This window comes from Amphiprion ocellaris, chromosome 21 (genome assembly GCF_022539595.1).
Source record: "Amphiprion ocellaris isolate individual 3 ecotype Okinawa chromosome 21, ASM2253959v1, whole genome shotgun sequence".
Classification (NCBI taxonomy): domain Eukaryota; kingdom Metazoa; phylum Chordata; class Actinopteri; family Pomacentridae; genus Amphiprion; species Amphiprion ocellaris.
This window is the reverse complement of record NC_072786.1, coordinates 16,288,407-16,309,220: the sequence shown is the minus strand read 5'-3', so window position 1 is coordinate 16,309,220 and position 20,814 is coordinate 16,288,407. Positions and strand designations below refer to the sequence as shown.

The following is a 20,814-nucleotide window of genomic DNA, read 5'->3' as shown; positions in this document are numbered from 1 at the left end:
ACTTTACTGGAAGGTGCTTTGAATGAAAGCACGTCTGAATGGCATATGGAATACAATGTAGGAGCCCACTGTGCCCTTTGCTAATGTAAAGGGCAGATGTGAGGAAGGAAAGCGAGGACGACAGGAAGACAAAAACAGAATAGACAGAAAAGGACTGAATAAGAATGATGGAGAAGGAGAAAAAAGATATTTTTTTAACAAAGTAGTAGTATAAACTTGTTTAAACTTGTATTTTGTGTCTCTAAAAGCAAACACAGTTGTCAGATATGTTTTTTCCACTTAATTGAGTGGAATGTAAGTGCTGATATTTTGACTTTTGACCTACCTACCCCACAGTCCCCACAACAGGGGTGTCAGATGCAGCAAAAAAAAAAAAAAAAAAAAAAGCTATTTACTCACAGGATGCAGCAAAATGGTTAATATGTACACTGATAAGATGCAGAGCCTGATAGAGATCATTAGATTTAAGGATCGACGCACAGAGGGAGACAGGTAGAGAGACGGTTCGTATCTGGGTTACTCTGGCCTCACATCTCTCCACTGCAGATGAATATTAATAAGGAGTTATTAATATCTGCTGCCTGCACTGTGTGCGTGAATATGTGTGTATGTGAGGTCGGCATGGAGGCGCAGAGTGAACAAGCCGTCCTCCTCATAGCTTCTCCTCCTTCTCTCCTTCTTCTTCTAAACCATCACTTTTTCCTTGTATTTCGCTCTTCTCGTGCTCAAGCTGACTTTTTTTCTTGTTTCCTATTGGTCTCTCCCCACTGCATTCATCCTTCATGTCTATCACCGATCCTTATGTTTCAGGGAGGAATACCGATGAGGCCGATACTGGCTCTAGTTTGTCAATAAATCACTTAATTTTCTACTGTTTGACAGCTATTATGTTACATTTCCTCGACTACAATTTTTCAACGAAGAAAATGTCTGAGTCGCTTTTTGTGTAGCCTATCTATCATCCATATTTTGCAGTGTGCATCATTTAGGACATTTGTTACACTTGACTGTCTTTGACACCTAAAGCCTCAGATGTTGACTGTTTATAATGCTGAGTTTTAAGATTTAAAGTGAGGTTTCTCAACTGTTTCATTCATGTTTTAACATACAGTCTGGCTCAAAAATATGCAGCAATAAAGAGACAACTCCTCTTTTTTTAAATGCCAATTAGGAGCCAGATCCAGCCAATCAGAGTTGTGGATACCGTTCTATAATATACGTGAAAAAAACAAAGCAACACAAAAAGTCACAATCACAGCTTGCTCTCTCAAGAGCTGTACAGAAACAACCCTGTCTGCTTGAAATTACATATTTGTATTGTATTTTACAAAATCTGTGCAAAAATGACAGGTTGTAGTTTTATGGAGGGGTTGCCTGGCAACCTCACAGTGATGGCATGACTCCAGAAAGTTATTACACCTGGCCAAGAAATGCTACAACAAAAAACTACAGTGCTTTGTTTCTACACTTCAGATTAAATGTGTTAATTAGTGATGTTTAAAGGTGCAAGTAGGCAGAATTTGTTGCCTTTGGACAGAACTAGGTTACCTATTCCTTGTTATTTCCAGTCTGGATGCTAATAAACCGCACTGTAGTATGATGTCAACCTTACCTTATATTTCTAAACAGGATAACAAGCACAAGTGTTACTTTAACCTTAGACGTAGATTGTGGTCTTGATCATGACTTTATAACAACTACCGCTCAAAAGTTTGGGGTCACTTAGAAATGTCCTTATTTTTGAAAGAACAGCCGTTTTTTTTTCAATGAAGACAACATTAAATTAATCATAAATCCAGTCTAGACATTGTTAGTGTGGTAAATGACTATTCTAGCTGGAAACAGCTGATTTTTAATGGAATATCTCCATAGGGGTACAGAGGAACATTTCCAGCAACCATCACTCCTGTGTTCTAATGCTACATTGTGTTAGCTAATGGTGTTGAAAGGCTAATTGATGATTAGAAAACCCTTGTGCAGTTATGTTAGCGCATGAATAAAAGTGTGAGTTTTCATTTGCTTTGTAAATATTCTAACGTTGACAAGCAGTGAACATGTAGAGCATCTCCCTACAACTTCAGTGCAGTTGTGATTTAATCCTTCGGCAATACTGTTCCTCTGAATCAACCTTCAAATTTAACTGGAAAGCCAAATAAGTAATTTTAAGGGGACAGGATAAGGACAGACTCTTGCTGCTCTCAGTGCTGATTGGTTTCCTTTGATAATTTTCCCCTTATTGGACCGTATCCTACATTGAAGAGTCCAACAGCAATTACAGGGTGAAAGAGAAAGAGGGGTTTCACATGTAAAACTGGTCCCTAGCTGGACTCACACCAGAGGCTTTGCAGTTATATGGCATCCACTGGAACCACTTGGCTACTCAGGCCAAGGGATTTTTCTAATGGATTTGAAAGTCTGTCGACCTTGACTAATTAAGTGCTGCGTGTTTCAAATAATTCCTAACTTCAAATCCATATTTGGATCTTATTAACATTTTGGTTTTGGTGTAAGTGCTTTCACTTAGTAAGAAAAATCATCTGAGAGAAATTCACATTTCATTGTGTCATGAAAAAATAAGACCTTGCTGGATTTGGCTCAGACTTTTCAAGTAGCCGGCCAAGGGGCTGATTCCACTCGATTTCCAAAGTATTAAACAGCTTAAAACCAACGTCTTATCTTTTGCTTAAAGTTAGCCCTCTGAGGATTTCCTATAATATGCCATTCTTATAGCTATTGTCACTTGAGGAGGGATAAATGACAATTAGCCACATTTTACAGCCCTTGTGAGCTCCTTTAATTTCCTCAAGCTACAGAATTTATGTGTAAAAACTATGTGTGTCTGTGAAATCCTGGAACAACATACTTGAAATAAACTGCGCACAGTATAGATATGAAAAATTACTGACTAACCACTTGTTTTTGTAGTATTGCATGTGGGTTTTTTTGTCAGAAAATTGCAAAATCATACATTAGAATCCCACTTTTGCTACCCAAAGACATACAGTCCATCCTCCCTGTCCTCCTGGTAGTACAGAAACAGCAACCAATCAGTGCCTCAGAGCCATGATTGACAGTTTGAGGGCGGGGCTGTGCAGTAATGTACTAGAAAGTCCAGAGGATAGCGAACAATATGCTCTTGAATATGGAGCATGGGAGCATAATTCATATATTCCCTTGGCATTTCACTGTCACATGTATCTCGTGTGGAATGCACACACACACACACACACACACACACACACACACACACTCTTTTTTTCATTTCCCCTCCTCTTCACTTTCAGCACCAGATAGCATGTTACAGTTTAATGAATAAATCCATACATGATAGGGCTTTTATAGGCAGCGCTCACTGCAGTAAAAAGTGCAACGAGAGAGGAAAAACACAAATTCATGTTATCAAAATGATCTTATTTGTTACAAAAACGTAAATGTTCCTCACTGTTTCCTCCTTTTGTTGACTGTACAAAATGGCACAAACACCTACAACAAGCAGAGGTGTGTTCACTGCCTGCTGGTATTCAGACAAATGAGGAGCATTTTATTTCCAATGTACAGTAAAATGAGCAGGAATTTCCCCCGACAATGGGAATATTCTGTGCAGTGTGATAAGTTTTCTGTTCTTGTTGGTCCAGGAAGCCTTGGTGGTGAGGTCACAGGCGTGTGACTTGTCGCTTCATGTATTTTTCCTTGTAAATTTCATGCATGTCCTGCTCTTGCTGCTTAGGTGCACTTCCGATTGTGCTGTAATTGGGGTGATCGTGGATTTAAAGGGGAGCACGTGTCAGTGTGCGTCTCGGCCTTTTCAAGGGGAGCAGGTGTGTGTTTGTGTCCGCACGTGTGTCAGCTTGTGTGCATGTGTGTGCGCAGAGGGTGGCAGGTGTGTCTGTGTGGTGTGTTCACTCGGCCGGATAATGGGCACATATGGACAGAGTGAGAGAGGAGACAAATGAGATGCACACACACCGTAGCTTGCGAAAAAAAAGGAGAAAAAAAATCATGCACTAAACTGATACTGAAGCATCTTTTTCTTTTGAATACACTCTCTGCATGTGTATGTGTGTCGACGTGAGTGAATGGATGACACATAAATTGGATAAAAGTAGTATTAGGCTTACAACTGGTATTTATATTGACAATGATAATGAGGGTTACGCATGATAGGATGTCATACGAGCCCTGAAAAGCATGGAAGGAGTAGTAATATGTATGAAAAAACCTCCTTTATGCCGTTTCTAGTTTAACGTTTTCGCTTAAATCTGGGTCTTAAAGTGGTTGTGAGGGAAGCGGCGCTCTCGCGGATCAGATTGGTGACGGACTAGCCGAGAGAATAATTGTCAGCTATTTGAAAATGACAGAGAAAGAAGTGATGGGGGGAAAGAGTGAGAAGCAGCAAAGCAGAGAGAGAGAGAGAGAGAGAGATAGAGGGAAAATGGAGAGATGAGGGAGGGAAGAGGGGGGTTAGATTAATGGAGGAAGGAGGAAGGGTGCACGACTGAAAATGAACTTGTCTGCTGCTGGAGAGCCAGTGGAGGGAGTGACAGCTGTATAGATTAGGGAGAAAAGAGGGTGAAGGAAGAGGAGAAGCAGTGTCAAGGCGGAAGGAGGGTGTCTGTTAATGGGAGTGAATGGGAGGAAGAGGTGTAAAGGAAGAGGGGAAGATGAGGAAGAAGAGGTGCAGTAGCAGAAGGAGGTCATCTTTCAAAAGAAACAACATTTTAGCAACATGGTACATGACTGTAAAAAAAAACAAAAAAAAAATGAGCATTGGCTATATTCCCAGTTTTCTGGACCTCACTAAGCCTGTTAAGACTTTTTTTCCTTTAGCAGTGCTGCTGTTCAGTATGTTTGTGTGTCTGCATGTGCGCTCACCCATTAATTAGTGTCTGATCAGGTGTCATCATCAGTTAATTGACTGATAATTACATCTTCACTGTCCACCCAAATAGATCCCTATTGGAACGAGTGCAGGAGAAAGAAAAACATATGGCGGGAGAGTGTGAAAAGAAGAGACAGAAGAATGAATAGAGAAAACCAAAGAAGACGATGTGAGAGGCTGATTTAGTGTGGGATAATCTTGTTGGTCCTCTTCTTTGTTCGTCAGCTGATTGAGCCAATTAAAGACTCTGGAAGCCTTTTTTTTTTGTAGTTTTCTCTGCTGTCATTCGTGGTGCAACCGGTGACAATTATATAAGACTGGACAATCAGAGCACTATAGTCCGCATGAGCAGTATAGCAATGACATTTTGCAGCAGAGTGCTTAGAGTTGCAGTGATAGCATCTGTCTCCAGCCTTTATCATTAAGTAGATAACAGCTCCACTGACTTGCGTTTGAATCACAGCTCATTACTGTCTGCAGTTCAGTTCACAATGAAGTTCAGCTCAGTTAGGCTCACTTTAAGTTCAGATGGAATGCATGCTGACTCTCTTCACAGAGCACGGACTGATGCATAAAAGCTGATAAAACACTTTGCTCTGTCTCTGAGGTTCATATTTATGAATTTTAGCCTGTTTTCGGCATCATGAGCTTATATTTAAACTCAGCATGCGTTGCTTTCTCTGGCTGTAGATTGCATATGTTTAATTTAGTTTTAGATCATTATTGGACACAGATCACTCACAACATGACAAACCACCTGCCTAAAATTGTATAGGTGTGCTTTGTCATCAAATATAGCTCTGACCCTTCGGGATGGCACCTCTGGAGGTGTCCTAGGGTATCTGGAATATTCCAGTGTGTCACATAGATGCTCGATCAGATAGGGATTTAAGAAGTGAGGAGGCTAGAATATAGAACATCTTTGTTGTCATTCTGATCTGCAATGACAGCGGTCAGTCTTTCAGTGCATAATAAACAAGAAAAGCACTCAGAGAACGCAGTACTCCGCCAAGGCTGCTCTGTCATTGTGTGATTTCCCATGGATAAGTCCCAATAAGTCTGCAATGGACGATGTGTAGTAAGATCGCAATCATGTATCGTCAGCAGGCAGTTGACGTAGTGTTCACTTGTCATAGTTACATTAATGCCGTGCCATTATCTAGCAATGATACAGAAATCTTTAACAAATCCGTGGATCCAGACTATAAGCCACATCACTGCCAAAATCAAATTAGTTGGTCCTTGTGTCATTTCTGACCTTCCCTGAAAATTTCATCCAAATCCGTTAGTCCGTTTTTGAATAATGTTGCTCACAGACAAACAGACAAAGGTACGCCAATCTTCACATAACTCCGCCACGTTCCTTGGTGGAGTAATAAATAGTGCATAGATAATTAGTAGGTACTCAGTCACTTACTAAAGTCTTTGATAGAATTCCGTTCTCTTACCGCTCTGGGGTAGAAGCTGTTTTTCGGTGTGTTTGTCAGTGTTTTTTTTAGTCTATTGCCCTGCTTGAGGAGCTTGATGGCCATGGGAATTGTGTTTAGTCTGCAATAATGTTTAGGTGGGTTGTACATGAACGCTAAGATCAAAGGTTTTCTAGGAAAACACTGCATTCCATTACAATGATCGCTGCCATTCACCTCACCTGTCATGTTATTTGTGACTAATGTTATTTTTCCTACTGTACAAGTTAAAATGCAGGAAAAATTACTCATTTTATTATTTAGAAATTATAAAATGATCACAAAAAATGCACCAAGGCACAAAAATGTAACCAAAAAAAAATAAAATTTGTAAAAGACTAGCATGCACCTAATTACACCACAAAAAACTGGACAAGTACAGATGTGGAAAATTAGATAGTATTATCATAAAACCTACTAACATCAATGATTGCAACACTAAGGTCAATTAGTGTAATATTTTTGACTTTAAAATCACAGAATAGGCGGATTAAGTGACATCACTCCAATCTTCCACTCATTTTTCTCATCCTCTTTTTGACCCTTTCTCTCATTATTAGATATTTCCTCCATCTGTATTTGTTTTTCCTAATCCCATCAGTTGCTTCCTCTTCTATCCATCCCACTCTACCTGCTTCCTGCTTTAAACTCCCTCCATCATCTCATCATTTGCTCCTCCTCTCTCTCCCCTTCACTCAGAATCACATTTCCATAGAATCCATGTGTTTCTTCCTGCAGGATAAAGAGCTGCTAATAGAATTATAGACAGTCACTTGATCGCGCAGTCCATCATGCACCACATACGAACACACGACATGACTGCGCATATGCATGTGACAGGACAGACCCACAGAGAGACGTTCGGTCAGACAGACAGATTAGTGAGCTCTGTAGTATTAAAGTTTTACTCCCCTCTAATCCTCATTCACTCACTCATGCAGCGCACACATACACACACAAATACTCAGGAACACACACTCTCTCAGTGGGGTACACCCCGTGAGAGGGCCAGGCAGTGTGAGATAAACTGATCACACAGCAGTACAATATGCTAAAAGTGATTATGTGTGAGTGTGTGTCTGTGTGTGTGTGTGTTTGTGCGAGATAGTGAGCTAAAGAGAAACGATGATGTGCAACAGCAGTCAGGGAAGCAGATACTAACTCACACTGGAGTCGATGGTGGAGAGAAAAGGGACGATGTTTTCCAGAACGAAAGAAACATCTGGGATGCATCCCAACCCAAAATGTATATATGCGCTTGTATGTCTAATAAAAGTAAAGTTTGCCACTTGTATCTGGGTTTTCTGCTTTTATAAATCACTGAAAAACTCGATATTCACTCCCTGAGTTTGTAGAAAGTAGTTTGAGCCAAGACATTAGATGAAAGATATGCTCCAAAATTGAAACCATAGCAGTATGTCCCACATGCTGCATCTGATACCAAGTGACTTCACTGCTGGTGAATGTAAAGATCACTGCCTTGGGCACTGTTGCTCTATTCAAAGCACACTGCTCCTAAATATTTGCAGACATATCTTGTGTAGTTGTTTAGTCAGTGCATTTGTTTCAAGATTACGCCTGCCTTGAGGGCATTGCAGTATTATTGTGGCAGTAACAAAAACAATACCATTTATTTATATAACACTTACGTCCACAAAAATTTCAACAGGCTTGGCATAAACAAAGAAATCAGCAAAACGCATTAGGCCTACAGGTAGGAACACACCACAACATTAATAACGCATGAAAATTCTAAAAAAAAAAAAAAAAAAAAAAAAATGAAACTGATAATAAAATTCCCAAAAGGTCTCTTTATAAGCCTTCATTAATTAAAAAAACCCAATTTATGTTATGTTAAAGTTGCTAATCCCAGTAGAAAATAGCTAGCTAAAGTGTTAGCTGCTAGCGTTTAGCTGCACTAACAGGTCGTCTGTCCGTTGTAGCCTGCGCCAGAGAAGAAGGATTTACCCTTCTGGTAACCACAAATTAGTTTTCTCTACACATTAAGCAATGTTGTAACTGACATAGTGGTGTTACAATTGACTGGTAAGCTGATGTTAAATGTTTTTGTCGATACGTTTTGGCTGCTTTTCCTGTGGAGCGCTGTGCTGTAGCTAAGCTAACTCGCTACTAATGGCAAAACACAATGCTGCGTTAGCTAGCGCGTTTTCTGCCTTGTTTATAAACCTTTCACGGAAGCTATACTATATACACAGCAACTTACATGCTGTAAATAAGCAGAATTTAAAATTTTCGTAATTGCATTATGTGCTGCTTTAACAGTGTCTTCCTTACGACATTTCAGAGACAAGTATGCTATTGTGAAGTCTCATTATTTGGCAACTACCGGTTGCTAATGAGACCAAAGATAGAAAATGTTTATTCATAAATTGATGGTATCTATTTATGATACAATTATTATTGTTAATATTACGATTTAAGTTTACTAATATTATAGAGAGTGATTTAAATCAAGCTCGCCACCATCATTTCCAAAATTTAAATGCTGCACATGATGTCAGTAACAATGAAAAGCACAGGTGTAAATCATAAAACTAATGATTCCTTGGTTGTCTTTAGCTGCTATGTACTTCTCATGCTTTGTCACCTTTTCACAACATTTCTTTTATTAACAACATCTGTGATTTCCCTACAATAATAAGTCATAAAAGTTTCTGTGAGCCAGGCTTAGAAGCACCTCTTCTGTTGTTATTCAAGTAAGTACATTTACTAAATAACACGTCCTATTCTGTTTCTTCTTCTGGCTGTTCACTTCACTGTGCCCCTGTAAAATCTGAACATAAGAGATGTGCAGTTATCATTCAAAGTGTATTTTGGTATATCTTTCAACATGTCCAGAGTGATTTTTTAAGTGAGAATGTGAATGTGGCAGTGTGAGTTGCCATGGACTAATTTTAAATGTGGTTTTGCCACATTTATATAAGTGAAGGATCTGAATGCAGAACTTATTTTATGACTGCACTGAAGATGCACTGTGTGGGTGTGGTGGTGTAAGAGCTGTTGGATAAGTAACAGAAAGTAAAGTAGGCAATGAATAAATTTTCTGTAATTTTTAATTGAATAAAAGTAACTTGCTGAATGCTGTATTGCCAGCAAAAGTTTAGTTTGACCAGTCAGATTGTGTGGCTGGAGAAACACCTGCAGCCAATCAGTATTTTACAGCAAGCAGAAAACAAGTGACTGAAAGGAGATGTTAAACGTAGATGTCAGTGTATACATACACTGCTATAAAGATATTGTGATATGAGCCACTTATTTGTTGTCTTCCTTGCTTAAATCAGATCTGACTTTGGTGCATTAATTTTGCAGTGATACATTTCAAACTAATCACATATTACCACTTTGTCAGAGCCACTTGTCACATTTGACTACACCAGCTGCCCTTTGGTGTCAATTTTCTACGCACAAGGTATTCTGATAGATCCATAAAAACACATGAACATAAGAAATACAAATCATGAGTCTGCAGCCACATGTTCTCTGCTGGTGCCATCACTGACGCTGCGCTTCAGGTGATGAGAAGTTTGTCTTGTAACGTATAGTAAATATTGTGAAAGGCTATAACTCAAACTACCATCTTTTCCTAAACCTTAACTGAGTACTTTTGGTGCTTACACTTAACCAAACAGCAAGTGAATGGGACACGTGTGAAAATTCAATAACTTAGACCTCATCCATCATCTTTATGAGGTAGTTTTAAACTGGAAAACCCCTAGTTAATACTGACGCAGTTTGCTTTGACAAAAAAGGGATGCAAATGGTTCTGGGATGTATGTTCAGGGTCAAATGTGATCCTGAGGTTGTTGCCCAGTGTGAGTGCATATGTAGAAACTTGTAGCACTAAGGTGAGAGGAATGAGATTGTAAATTCCCTATAATTTTACAAAGCATACAAGATAAGTCTCTCTTCTCCTCTCTCAAATTTCTCACATTTTCTTTCCTCTGTCTGTCTCCTTATCTCTGTTGTACCAGATCAGATTGGATTACTGGGATTCTTAAAGTTTTGAATTCAGTTTTCACTTTACTAGATTTGGGAATTTGACAATGTGAATTAGTTTAAATTTAGCATATTTGTGTGTCAGAGTACTTATGTAGTACTGTATGCTATAATTGCCGCTACCAAGATTAAGGTTTTCATTTCATCTGTGGGTACTAAAGAAAACCAATTCATGGCACTTTTACTCTCAGCTATTGGTGTATTATCAAATTTGTGGCTATATGCATTATATACACCGTAGACAAGTAAATCTATGCTATGCAATTATGTTTTTCAAACAAAAGTAATGATTTTGATTTTATTTTGATAGTCAAAAACAATATCTGCTGGTTTTGTTGAAATGGTTTGACATCACCAATAAGTTGGACTTCTTGCAATGCAATGCTGTTCTTCAACATCCAGTAGAAAATGTGTGCTTTCATGATTAGCTTTTACGTTGATAACGCTTGTTGATGTAAAGTAACACAAATATGCACAGTTTTAAACCACGTGATGTAACCTGGTGCAGGGTGAGAGCATTTGTTGAATCCCTCTTCAGATGTCAGAGGGAAGGAGGCCTGAGGGGATATTATAACTGCCTTTAGTCTAGCTAAGCAAACCATATGGATAATCCACTCTCTCTTACTTTTGGTCAATCTTATTCTACAGTTTTAATGGGTAAAACTATGTAATCTCACAGAGATTATTGTAATTCTGCCTCTCATTCCTCTCAGACATTCTTTTATGTCTGTAATTCCACTAAATTCTTGTCTGAGTCTTGTAACGTCTTCTCAGACCCGAACACACTTTGCATTTAACCACACACAGCAACTGCGTGGTTTTTCACTCTGGGGGGTCTGTCATTATAAGCATGCTGGTCCTTTACTATGACACTGCAGGAAATCTTTTCTTTTCAAGTAGATTTTCTTGGAAGAGATTTTCTAACCTTTTGACTGCAGGGCGCAAAGTCTGTCTGATGGGAGCACCAGTGCCAGATTTGGTCGCTCATGATGAAATTAAGAGAGAGACTTACATGAGATAAAGTGCAACAATGTTTGATGCTGTGCACAGTGAAAACTCAGACCATAGACAGATGGTCTACGACTAAACATGGTTATCTCTGTTGTGCCTGTACAACACGTACTTGGGATTGGTCTGTTCAGCAAGACTAGATGTTAGTATCTACCAAAAATCAATTAGTGAGTCTCCAGAGTAAAGTACCAAACCAGAAACTAAAAGCATCGACTTCCACAAACCATGTGCGATGAATTAAACCAACAAGTGAATCAGTTGCTTACTGAAGGAAATATGTGCTTCCTGGTAGTTAACTGGTGTGGTTTGCTTACTCTCTGTCTCTTCTGTCCTCCCCTCCCATTTCTGTCTGCAGGCTCCGACTACTCTCCCCCACCGCCTCCCCCTCTTCCTCGTGCTCCCGTCCCTGCCCTGACCAACGAGCACAGTGGCAGCGGTAGCCATGGTGACCATGGCGGAGGAGGGGGCGGGGTCAACCACGGCGTGGTTGGCCTGGCTCCGGAGCACATCCCCACGCCAGGGGCAGCCCTGAGCTGGCAGGCGGCCATCGACGCTGCGAGACAGGCGAAGATGATGGGCAATGCTGCATCGGGCGGAGGGGCGGGGCTTGGGTCAGGAGGGGGCGGGCCCATCTCTACGGCCAGTTCCACGCAAAGGAAGAGACAGCACTACAGCTCTAAACCCAAGAAACAGACCACAACGACAGCCACAAGGCCGCCACGGGCCCTGCTCTGTCTCACACTCAAGAACCCCATCCGCAGGGCCTGCATCAGCATCGTCGAGTGGAAGTATCCTTTAATCAACCGTGACTGGAGAACTGTCTTCATACTGTTGTCTCCCACTGCTTTTGGTTCTAAGAAGCTGTTTTTTATTTTTAAAGTGAAACAGATCACACTCTGAATTGATTCTGTTTAGTAGCCTGAAGGAGACCAGTTCAAAAGAGTCTGTACTTTTCCATGTCAAGTTTTTTTGCTTGAGGTTGTGCTCATTTGGAACTAACAAGGCATAACAATCAAGTCTGATGCACCAGGAAGTTAATTTCATTACTGAAAAACAACTATGTATTTTCACATCTCTTCACTAGGTCACTACCAAAATTATTTGCAAATATTTCCTTCACAAATTACACTGTTTATCTATGAAATATCAAAAACTGAGTCCACGACAGTCTTCAGATTGTTTGTTTTACTTTACCAACAGTTTAAAAGTTAAACCTACTCAATTTACAGGAAAACAGTAAAACTCCTGAAATTAGTGAGGCTGGAACTTAAGTATGTATCAGTTGTTTTTTCTGTCAAATCAAGAAGGAGCTGTGTAGAAAATGCAAAAAGGCTGGCTGCAGGTTTTACCTTTAATTACATTATCGTTGCAATGTTGAAAGCATATACAATAGCATCGGGACAAAATCTAATCTATTTAAGGTCCATTTTGAGGAACATACTGGGTATTTTTAAGAGAACATCCTGAACCCCTACATTTTACACCCAGAGTGTTTTGTTCATGCGAGTCTTAAATACATGCTGTAGTGCTGTCTATGCCATATTATGTATTTTATTTTTTGGACCAGAGAACAAAGGAATTCATAAAAGTAAACAAATATCAGCTGGGATAAAAACTGATGGATGGAGAGCAGGTAGAAGAAGGGATTATAAAATAGATATGCAAGTTTGGTTGCCAGTCTGACTGAAACTTGCTAACACCAACATATATGTAGTTCTATTTGTCAACCAATTAGAAATTAATAAGAATTTAGCAGGGAAGCTCAACCTCTTAAAACCGTGTTGTAATGTCGGCTGCATCTTCTGCTATACACTTCAGAGCACCATTTGTATCCTATATTTGATCACATTTTGCCATTAAAAGTATGCCAAATGATCACAGGACTACTTTGAAAATGAAGAAAAGTAAAAAATTCTGACGCTTTTTTTCTCCTCTGTTTTCTAAGTGGATTTTTATAATGGGTTGTTTGAGTTTTTCCTGTTGAACGTCCATGTTCCAGACCATATCCTGTAATTTCACAAAGTTTAAAAACCCATCCAGAACGACGTGTTAAATTGCTGTAGACCACAAGGAATACTTTATCCCCACCTCCCCCCGGTAATGTTAATCCCCTCCGTATGGGGTTTTAATCAATCTCTCTTCTGTCCTCTAGCTCTCAATAAGTGTGATTTTCCCCTCTCCACTCAGTCGTCTTAATCCCTTCTCCCCTTCCTCTGTCTGCCCTTCTCCGTCTTTCTTTTTCCGCTCTCCTCTTTCATTTACATTCTCTCTTTTTTGTCAGTTTTCTCACAGGAGGATAAAGCAAATTGTGTCATTTTCATCCCTCCTTCACACCTCTTCCCGGCATATCTTTCTCCCCTGGCTTCTTCTAACTGCATTCATCCTCTCTCCCTCAGGTCCATCCACACTTTTGTTCCTCCTTCGCTCCTTCTATTCTCCTCCGAGGAGCCTCTCACAACATTTATTATCCGTCTCTCCCTCTGTCCATCCAAATCTCTCACCCATCCACTATTCTTTTCCACCCTTCGTCTGTTCTTTTGTTTTATTTTTAAGATCCTGAACATAATGCGTTGCTTCTCCCTCAGGGTGAGGTAGACAAGTAGAGGGACAGGAATGGTCAGTGTCACAGTCAAAGTAATCAATAATAGGTTCACATGAGCAGCGACTCAGCAGTAGCACAGTCACACATCATCCTGAGAGGGAACTAGGGAGAGGAAGAGGAGGAGTCGGGGAAATGAGAAGGGCAGGGATGTGGACAGGACATGGTCGTCGACAGGAGAGATAATTGACTGTAGTAGCTGAAGAAGAAGGGATTGAGGGATTGACGGGAAGATGGGAAGGGTAAACAAGAGAAATTATATGGCAGAGGTAGGGCACATAATAAGTGAAGGGAGGGCAGGGGGTGTGGGTGGAGAGAATAGATGGATCATGAGGGAAGAAAGAAGAGAAAGCGGAGCAAACTGTTGAGGAAACAGGAGATGCGTTAGAAGTGTTTGTGCGCGTTTGAAGAGGATTGCATTAGAGAATTATCAAATTACAATCAATCAGTGTTGATAACCTCGTAAGCTCTAATGGACAAAAGTGCCACTGAAGAACTACGTCTGTTATTATCATTCACTGCACATATCCTCGAGCATTCATTCTCATAAGCTGCAGGAGTAATCCTCAAGTACATGTCACAATAATACCCAATATCAAAACATATGATTTTTTTCAACTTAGAAAACAAGTTCTAATTGCGCTTTTGAGGAATTACATTACATGTCATATTTTAACACTTAATAGGATGGATTGAAAAGATTTTTTTCTACTGTATTTCTGCTCATTGTTCACTCTACCATCGTAGTCTCACAGCAGGAGTAGCAATTATGTCTGACAAGAGAGTTATACTAAATATCCTATGGTAAATGATAGTATAATTCTTTGAGGAATTCTATTCTTTAAACCTGTATACCCCATGTTTATTCCTGTTTGGTCTTGCTTTAGTTTATTGTAAAAATCCACCATGAGTCACATTTATCTTGCATATCACTCACACAATAGGCAAGTTATTCTGAATATAACCAAAATATCCAATGGGATCAGCTGTGTATTTTTAAGTATGCGTCTAATCTCTCTCAGCGCTATAAAGCAGTGAACACAGACAATCTTCCTGCTGGTCGTCTTGTGCATTTAGAATTATCAGTAGTCAACATGGCAGCGGCCCACCTTAAAACTGTGCTGAGACTGAAAAATAAAATAAAAATTAATAAGAAAAAAAGGATGAATAAACCCTCAGGGTCACTGGCACAATCTCAGCTAGTGACGGATGTGTGTTCAGATCATTACCCACAGTTCCTCAAATCATTCATTTCAACAGTTAAAGGCTGCAAAGGAGGAGAGAGTGATGGAGATAGGAAAGAGATGAGTGAAAGAAAGAAAAGGGGCTTTAAAGTGGGTTCTTGTGGAAAATGGCACAGGAATAAGAGAAAAAAGTAGAAAAGAGAAGCATCTGCGGCATAGAGAAACGCAGATAAAGCACATTTGAAAAACAAATAGTACAATTTTAACAATGATGTCTATTTAACCTCTCTACATTACGGTTGTCTTCTTAACTGCATGGTGAAGACGTGTTTGAACATGAGTCTGAGCGGACACTGTATGCATTTGTTTCTTGTATGTGTAGATGTGCATTCCTTGATGTTTTGTGTGTATTTTGTAGGCTTTTATATGTGTGTGTGCATGCCTGCGTGCGTGTGTCTCCTGTTCTGTGAGTACCTCAGTCTCCCGAGATAGCAGATCCGAAATCTTCCTCTTTTCCTCCTCTGTTACCATGACAACAGCTGCTGCTCTCAACAGGTCGATGGGGCCTGTCTGAGCTCACACACACTCAGATTAGAGAACACACATCAACACCCTCGAACAACACACTCACATGCAGATGATAAAGGACAGAAACACACAGGCACACTGGCACATGCTGTGTAATTATAGCATTTAAACATTACCTGCACACTGCAAGGTCAGTGTGAGAGACAAGGAGAGAGCCGGAGCATGTTTATAGCTAACTACCACGTTCTCTATATGAAATCACGCTAAGTGGCAGTTTTGAAAAGGTGTCACTGAGTGCATTTATAAGTACACACACACAGCTAACAGCTTATACGATATATAACGCATCAAGTCATATGAGTGCCATTTGTATGCATTTTCAGCTCAATCAGGACAACAGATGAATATTCTCAGCAGAGTGTTGAACCCACTCCCCCAGATAATATCAGTATATCCCAGGATTCTTATTGGGCTTTGTCAAGATAGGAGATTGTCTCTGTTGTTGTGAGCTGCATGTGGTGTGTATCTGAGCCAGCTGTTGCTTGTTAAAATGCTGAATATATATGTTCAATTCCAAACAGCAGCAGCCTGAATGTGACATTCTATGAGCTGTAAAACCTTCTGAGCTAGTGTGATGCGAATTTCAGTGTCATTTGTTTATTATTGATTTTTGCGTTGTCAAAGATGACCAATTCAATTAGCTTTGAGCAAAATCCTAACTTTATTTTCTTCTGTGCTGTTAAACGTGGTTATTGTTGTTTATGTTGTGCTAATTGATGTACATTATCAAAAGATATAGTTTGATTCTTCACTCTATAACTCCAGAATTTCCTCCAAGTGCAGTTTTGCTCTCAACAGCACAGCAGACAGTAGATTTATTATCATGTTGATGGAAGGAAACCTCAAGGGTTTTTTTAAATTACGGGTCAGGAACCCAGTATGAGTCACAGGCCTGTTTTTCAGTGCGTCCCCACATGTCTGAAGTGAGTTTAATGAGTCCTTGGTGCAAGGGTGAGTGATTAACTTTGATGCATTTTGGTCCCAGGCTGAATGAGCTGAATGGTCTTGTGGCAGCTTGCGACAGTGGATGGTGATCAAGGGTCAATTCTTAATCCAAACATAAACAAAATATTAGTGCCGCTGTCTAAAAAAGGATTTTTTTCTCCCTCTTGCTCTTTCTCTGCCTACAGAGGTTTCCTTAAAACAGTAGTTAAAGCTATAACACAAGCTTTTGTGTAGTGGGGCAACACACATTAAATTTGCTAGTATGATTGTAGGTAGTGCAGGATTATTAAGTTAAATTTTTCTTTATGACACTTAATTATTTATTCGTCCCATCGCTCTTTTGTCATTCGAACTTGTTAGGAACCATAGTGGGTAATATCTGAATTTATCAGAACTCATTTTGAAATTACAAGACTGTAAATCAAAGAATGTTCAAGCCCTTGTGATGAGGTTAGGGAGTTGAAAACAAAACATGTTAATTTATTTTTCACATCTGTTTTTCAGATTCAGCAGACTTCCAGTGTATTTGTAAATGTCACGATGATGAACATCTAAAGCTGGGAACTTGGAATCTGCTGAGAAGTTTCTGATCTTTAACCGTTGAATGAATGTTAATGCAGGACAGTTAATTATAGCAAACAAGAAGGATTCTGGCGTTTGTGCAAAGTCAAAAAACTTAATGAGTGACACACTTTCAGGGATTGTTGGTGAGACGTTTTCCTGCAATGGGAAATTGTCAGATAGCCAAACACTGGTTTGCTCTCACAGCAATCCATCACTTCTGATTTTTTATTTGTCAAAGTGCTTTTTAATATAATTATTAATATATGGCAATGCAGTTAAACAAATAGACTGATAAACTGATTTTGTGTATTTTTCCTAAATTGTTACTTGTTTGGACAAAGTGTAAACTACCACATACATAACCAACATTTAGCCTTGTTTTTCCTTGTTATTGACACTTTTTTGAAGTTTCACCCACTTGTTATTAGCATAGCAGCACCTCCAGAACTGCCACTTCCAAGTCCAGCAAAGTCAGATTCAGTGAAGCAAATAATTAAACCTTGTTCGCAAGGCCAAAAAAACTGCATTCATGGTGTGATGCCATGTGTTGAACATTAATGTCAGCATCAATGTACTTGATTTTGCTTATGGTTCTTCTGGATTTGAGGTTCTGACAGCACAGCTCAGCAGCGCGTGGCTGTTTATGTAAACTGTGAGGTACAGACGAATCTGATAAGAGAGAGAGAGGGAAGACAGTAAAAGGAAAAAGTAAGGAGAGTAGAGAGGAGGAGAGCAGAAAGAGGTGGAGGGAGGTGACAGCAGTGGCAGTTTGTAATTGTGTTGATGAAAACCAGACCTCCTCTATCTCTCCTTCACATTCTCTCTCCTCTCTCCATCGTCTCTCTCTCTCTTTCTCTCTCGGAGGCCCAAAATAATGAGGTCACTCCCCTCTCAAGGACCGTTCCAAATAAAAACCCTCTGTCTCTCCTCTCTCTCATACCATCCCGCTCTCCCTTCGTCCACATCCCGTCTTCCACGCGACAGGCCTGCTCCTCGCCGCACCCATATTAGGACATGCGCTGTCTCTCCAGCCTTCCCCCTGCTCCCCCACAAAGAGGTTCCTAAGTTACCCGATGTGTCTTATTGTTTACGAAAAGGCAAACTCCACAGCTTTGATCTCTCCTTGTGTAAACTGCTCGTGCACTTGCACTCTGCTATGTGTGTGTGTGTGTGTATATATATATATATATATATATATATATATATATATATATATATATGTATATATATATATATATATATATATATATATATATATATATATGTATATATATATATATGTATATATATATATATATATATATATATATATATATATATATATATATATATATATATATATATATATACACTTCTGCTTATGTAAGGATGTATTAGCTTGTTTAAAAATACCTCTTTGTTGAAATAACATGCCTGATATGAAGACACTTTCTTTTCGAGAAGGTCAAAATCCATTTTTTTTGCTTTTATGGATCGTTTAGGACCTACATCAACCTGAGGTGATTGATATTTTAAAAGCGAAAAGCGGCAACACCAATTTCAATCAAAAAACAATTAAACTCAGTGTTATGTTCAGACCCGTCAAATGTCATTTAAGGTGAACCAGGTAGACCCAGGATGCACTGTGCTGCTAAAATGTCTTGTGCTTTGTGTATGTTACTCTTCCTTAACTGTCCGCTCAGACCATTTGAGATCATCATCCTGATGACCATTTTCGCCAACTGTGTGGCCTTAGCTGTCTACATCCCCTTCCCTGAGGATGACTCGAATGCCACCAACTCCAACTTGGTGAGTAGTGCACAATATTTAGACTGCTTTACAGCTATGCAGACTCACTTGGTGTTTGGTATAACTGTTAGTGGCATAAGCAGTTGCTTCGTTCATTGGCTTTATAGTCCTAGAACGGAGGTTTCTTAGTTTTTGTTGCTGTGCTGTGACACCTGACTCTCCGTTGTAGATGTTAGTATTATCTTGACTCATTAGGGGAAGAGAATATTCCGTCAGCAGCATTTTTCTGTTTGTCTTAGCATTTGTAGCATGTCATTTAGTCATTTCCAGCTGATTCCACTCAGTGTGATTTGCTGGCAGTGTGTCTGTATGAAGCCTTGACAGTTTCATGAAGGTAAAATAAAAGAACGTTAGAATGAAAAAAGGACAAGGCAAAGAAATAAACATGGGAGCAGAGGCAAGAAAAATAAAATAAAGAAGTGGGCCAGAAAGAAAGCATGTGTCTTTCTTTGAATGATACCTTCTTTGAGCATTATTTACTTGATTGCTCATACATCAGTGTTGTTAATTATAATGTTCTACTTTGAAGCCTCAGGAAAATGAAGAAATTCATTTAATTTGAATGCGGGCTCTTGAGAAGTACCAAAAAAGTCTAGTGAGTTGATTTGATCAAAGGAAATCTGTCTCTTTTGTAGACAAAATAAAAATTTTGGCTGAGGAGAAAATAGTAGTTTGGATTCAAGAAATGAGGAGTATCTTGGCTTCTTTATTTTAATCAGGTGATTTTGATTTTGATTCTTCACATCAAAAGAGATTCTCTAGAATAATCTGAGATCATGTTGGGATACCATGGGTAATCTGGTATATATATATATATATATATATATGGTACCCAAACATGTTGGGAACCACTAAGACAAGACAAGATAAGATCTACTTTATTCATCCCAGAGGAAATTATTAAAGTAGATCTTCATTCATCTCATCTCATCTCATCTCATCTCATCTCATCTCATCTCATCTCATCTCATCTCATCTCATCTCATCTCATCTCATCTCATCTCATCTCATCTTTGTGGTTCTCAAGATTTCCCTTGGTATCCCAACATGATCTCAGATTATTTTAGAAAATCTCTTTTGATGTGAAGAATGCTTGGTTTAGTCAGTCATTATGTGGCCCAAAGCTGTTCTAAAACTTGAGGTCAGGTGGCTGTGGAAGAAGATTTGTGTCAGTCAGGAATTGTTGGTCTTCTTTGATCTTCCAGTTGCTCTTGCAAAGCTTTGTGATATGTTTGGAGTCAGTATCTTGCTGGAGTATGAATATCTCCCCACAATAATGTGAACCAGAAGGGTGTAGCATAAATGAAGACTTGTTGCAGGTGTCCAAGAATATTTTATGCACTGTGGTATCACTTTCTCTCCTGTTCACCTCTTTGCATGCGCAACTCTGTTACTGCCATCAATCTCTAACTTGGAGTCATCAGTAAATGGGACTTTCTCCAGTCAGCCGCTGTGACCGCTCAGAGACTGTGACTCATCCTCTGAGGCCACTACTAGACATCCTTCTTTTGACAGTACTCTTCCTGATTGGAGCCTTGCCTTCTTTATTTAGCAAATTTTGTATCTGGGATGAAATTGCTTTTCCATTTTTTGGTGAAAAAAGGCTTGATTTATTGATCTCCTGATTACGTGGTCAGTTTTGGTCTCCCTGATCGTGCTTCAGATGTAACTGATCCAGTTTCCACACAGCATTCAGAGTTCCATGCACTGGTCTCTTGGAGACTTCAGTCTGTGATTTAATGAGAAAGGCCCTCTTTGTATATAATATTCCCT

At 39.4% G+C, this 20,814-nt stretch overlaps 1 protein-coding gene across 18 annotated transcripts in view; it reads left to right on the top strand.

Moving 5' to 3' along the window:
* The window catches only part of cacna1c (calcium channel, voltage-dependent, L type, alpha 1C subunit), a 216,207-nt gene that overhangs the window by 50,620 nt on the left and 144,773 nt on the right, over window positions 1-20,814 (top strand). For all 18 annotated transcript variants that reach the window (XM_055006548.1, XM_055006545.1, XM_055006543.1 and 15 more), the window contains exons 2-3: window positions 11,729-12,161; window positions 18,936-19,041. In XM_055006548.1, coding sequence (XP_054862523.1) covers window positions 11,729-12,161; window positions 18,936-19,041 — 539 coding nt within the window. The remainder of the gene's footprint in view (window positions 1-11,728; window positions 12,162-18,935; window positions 19,042-20,814) is intronic.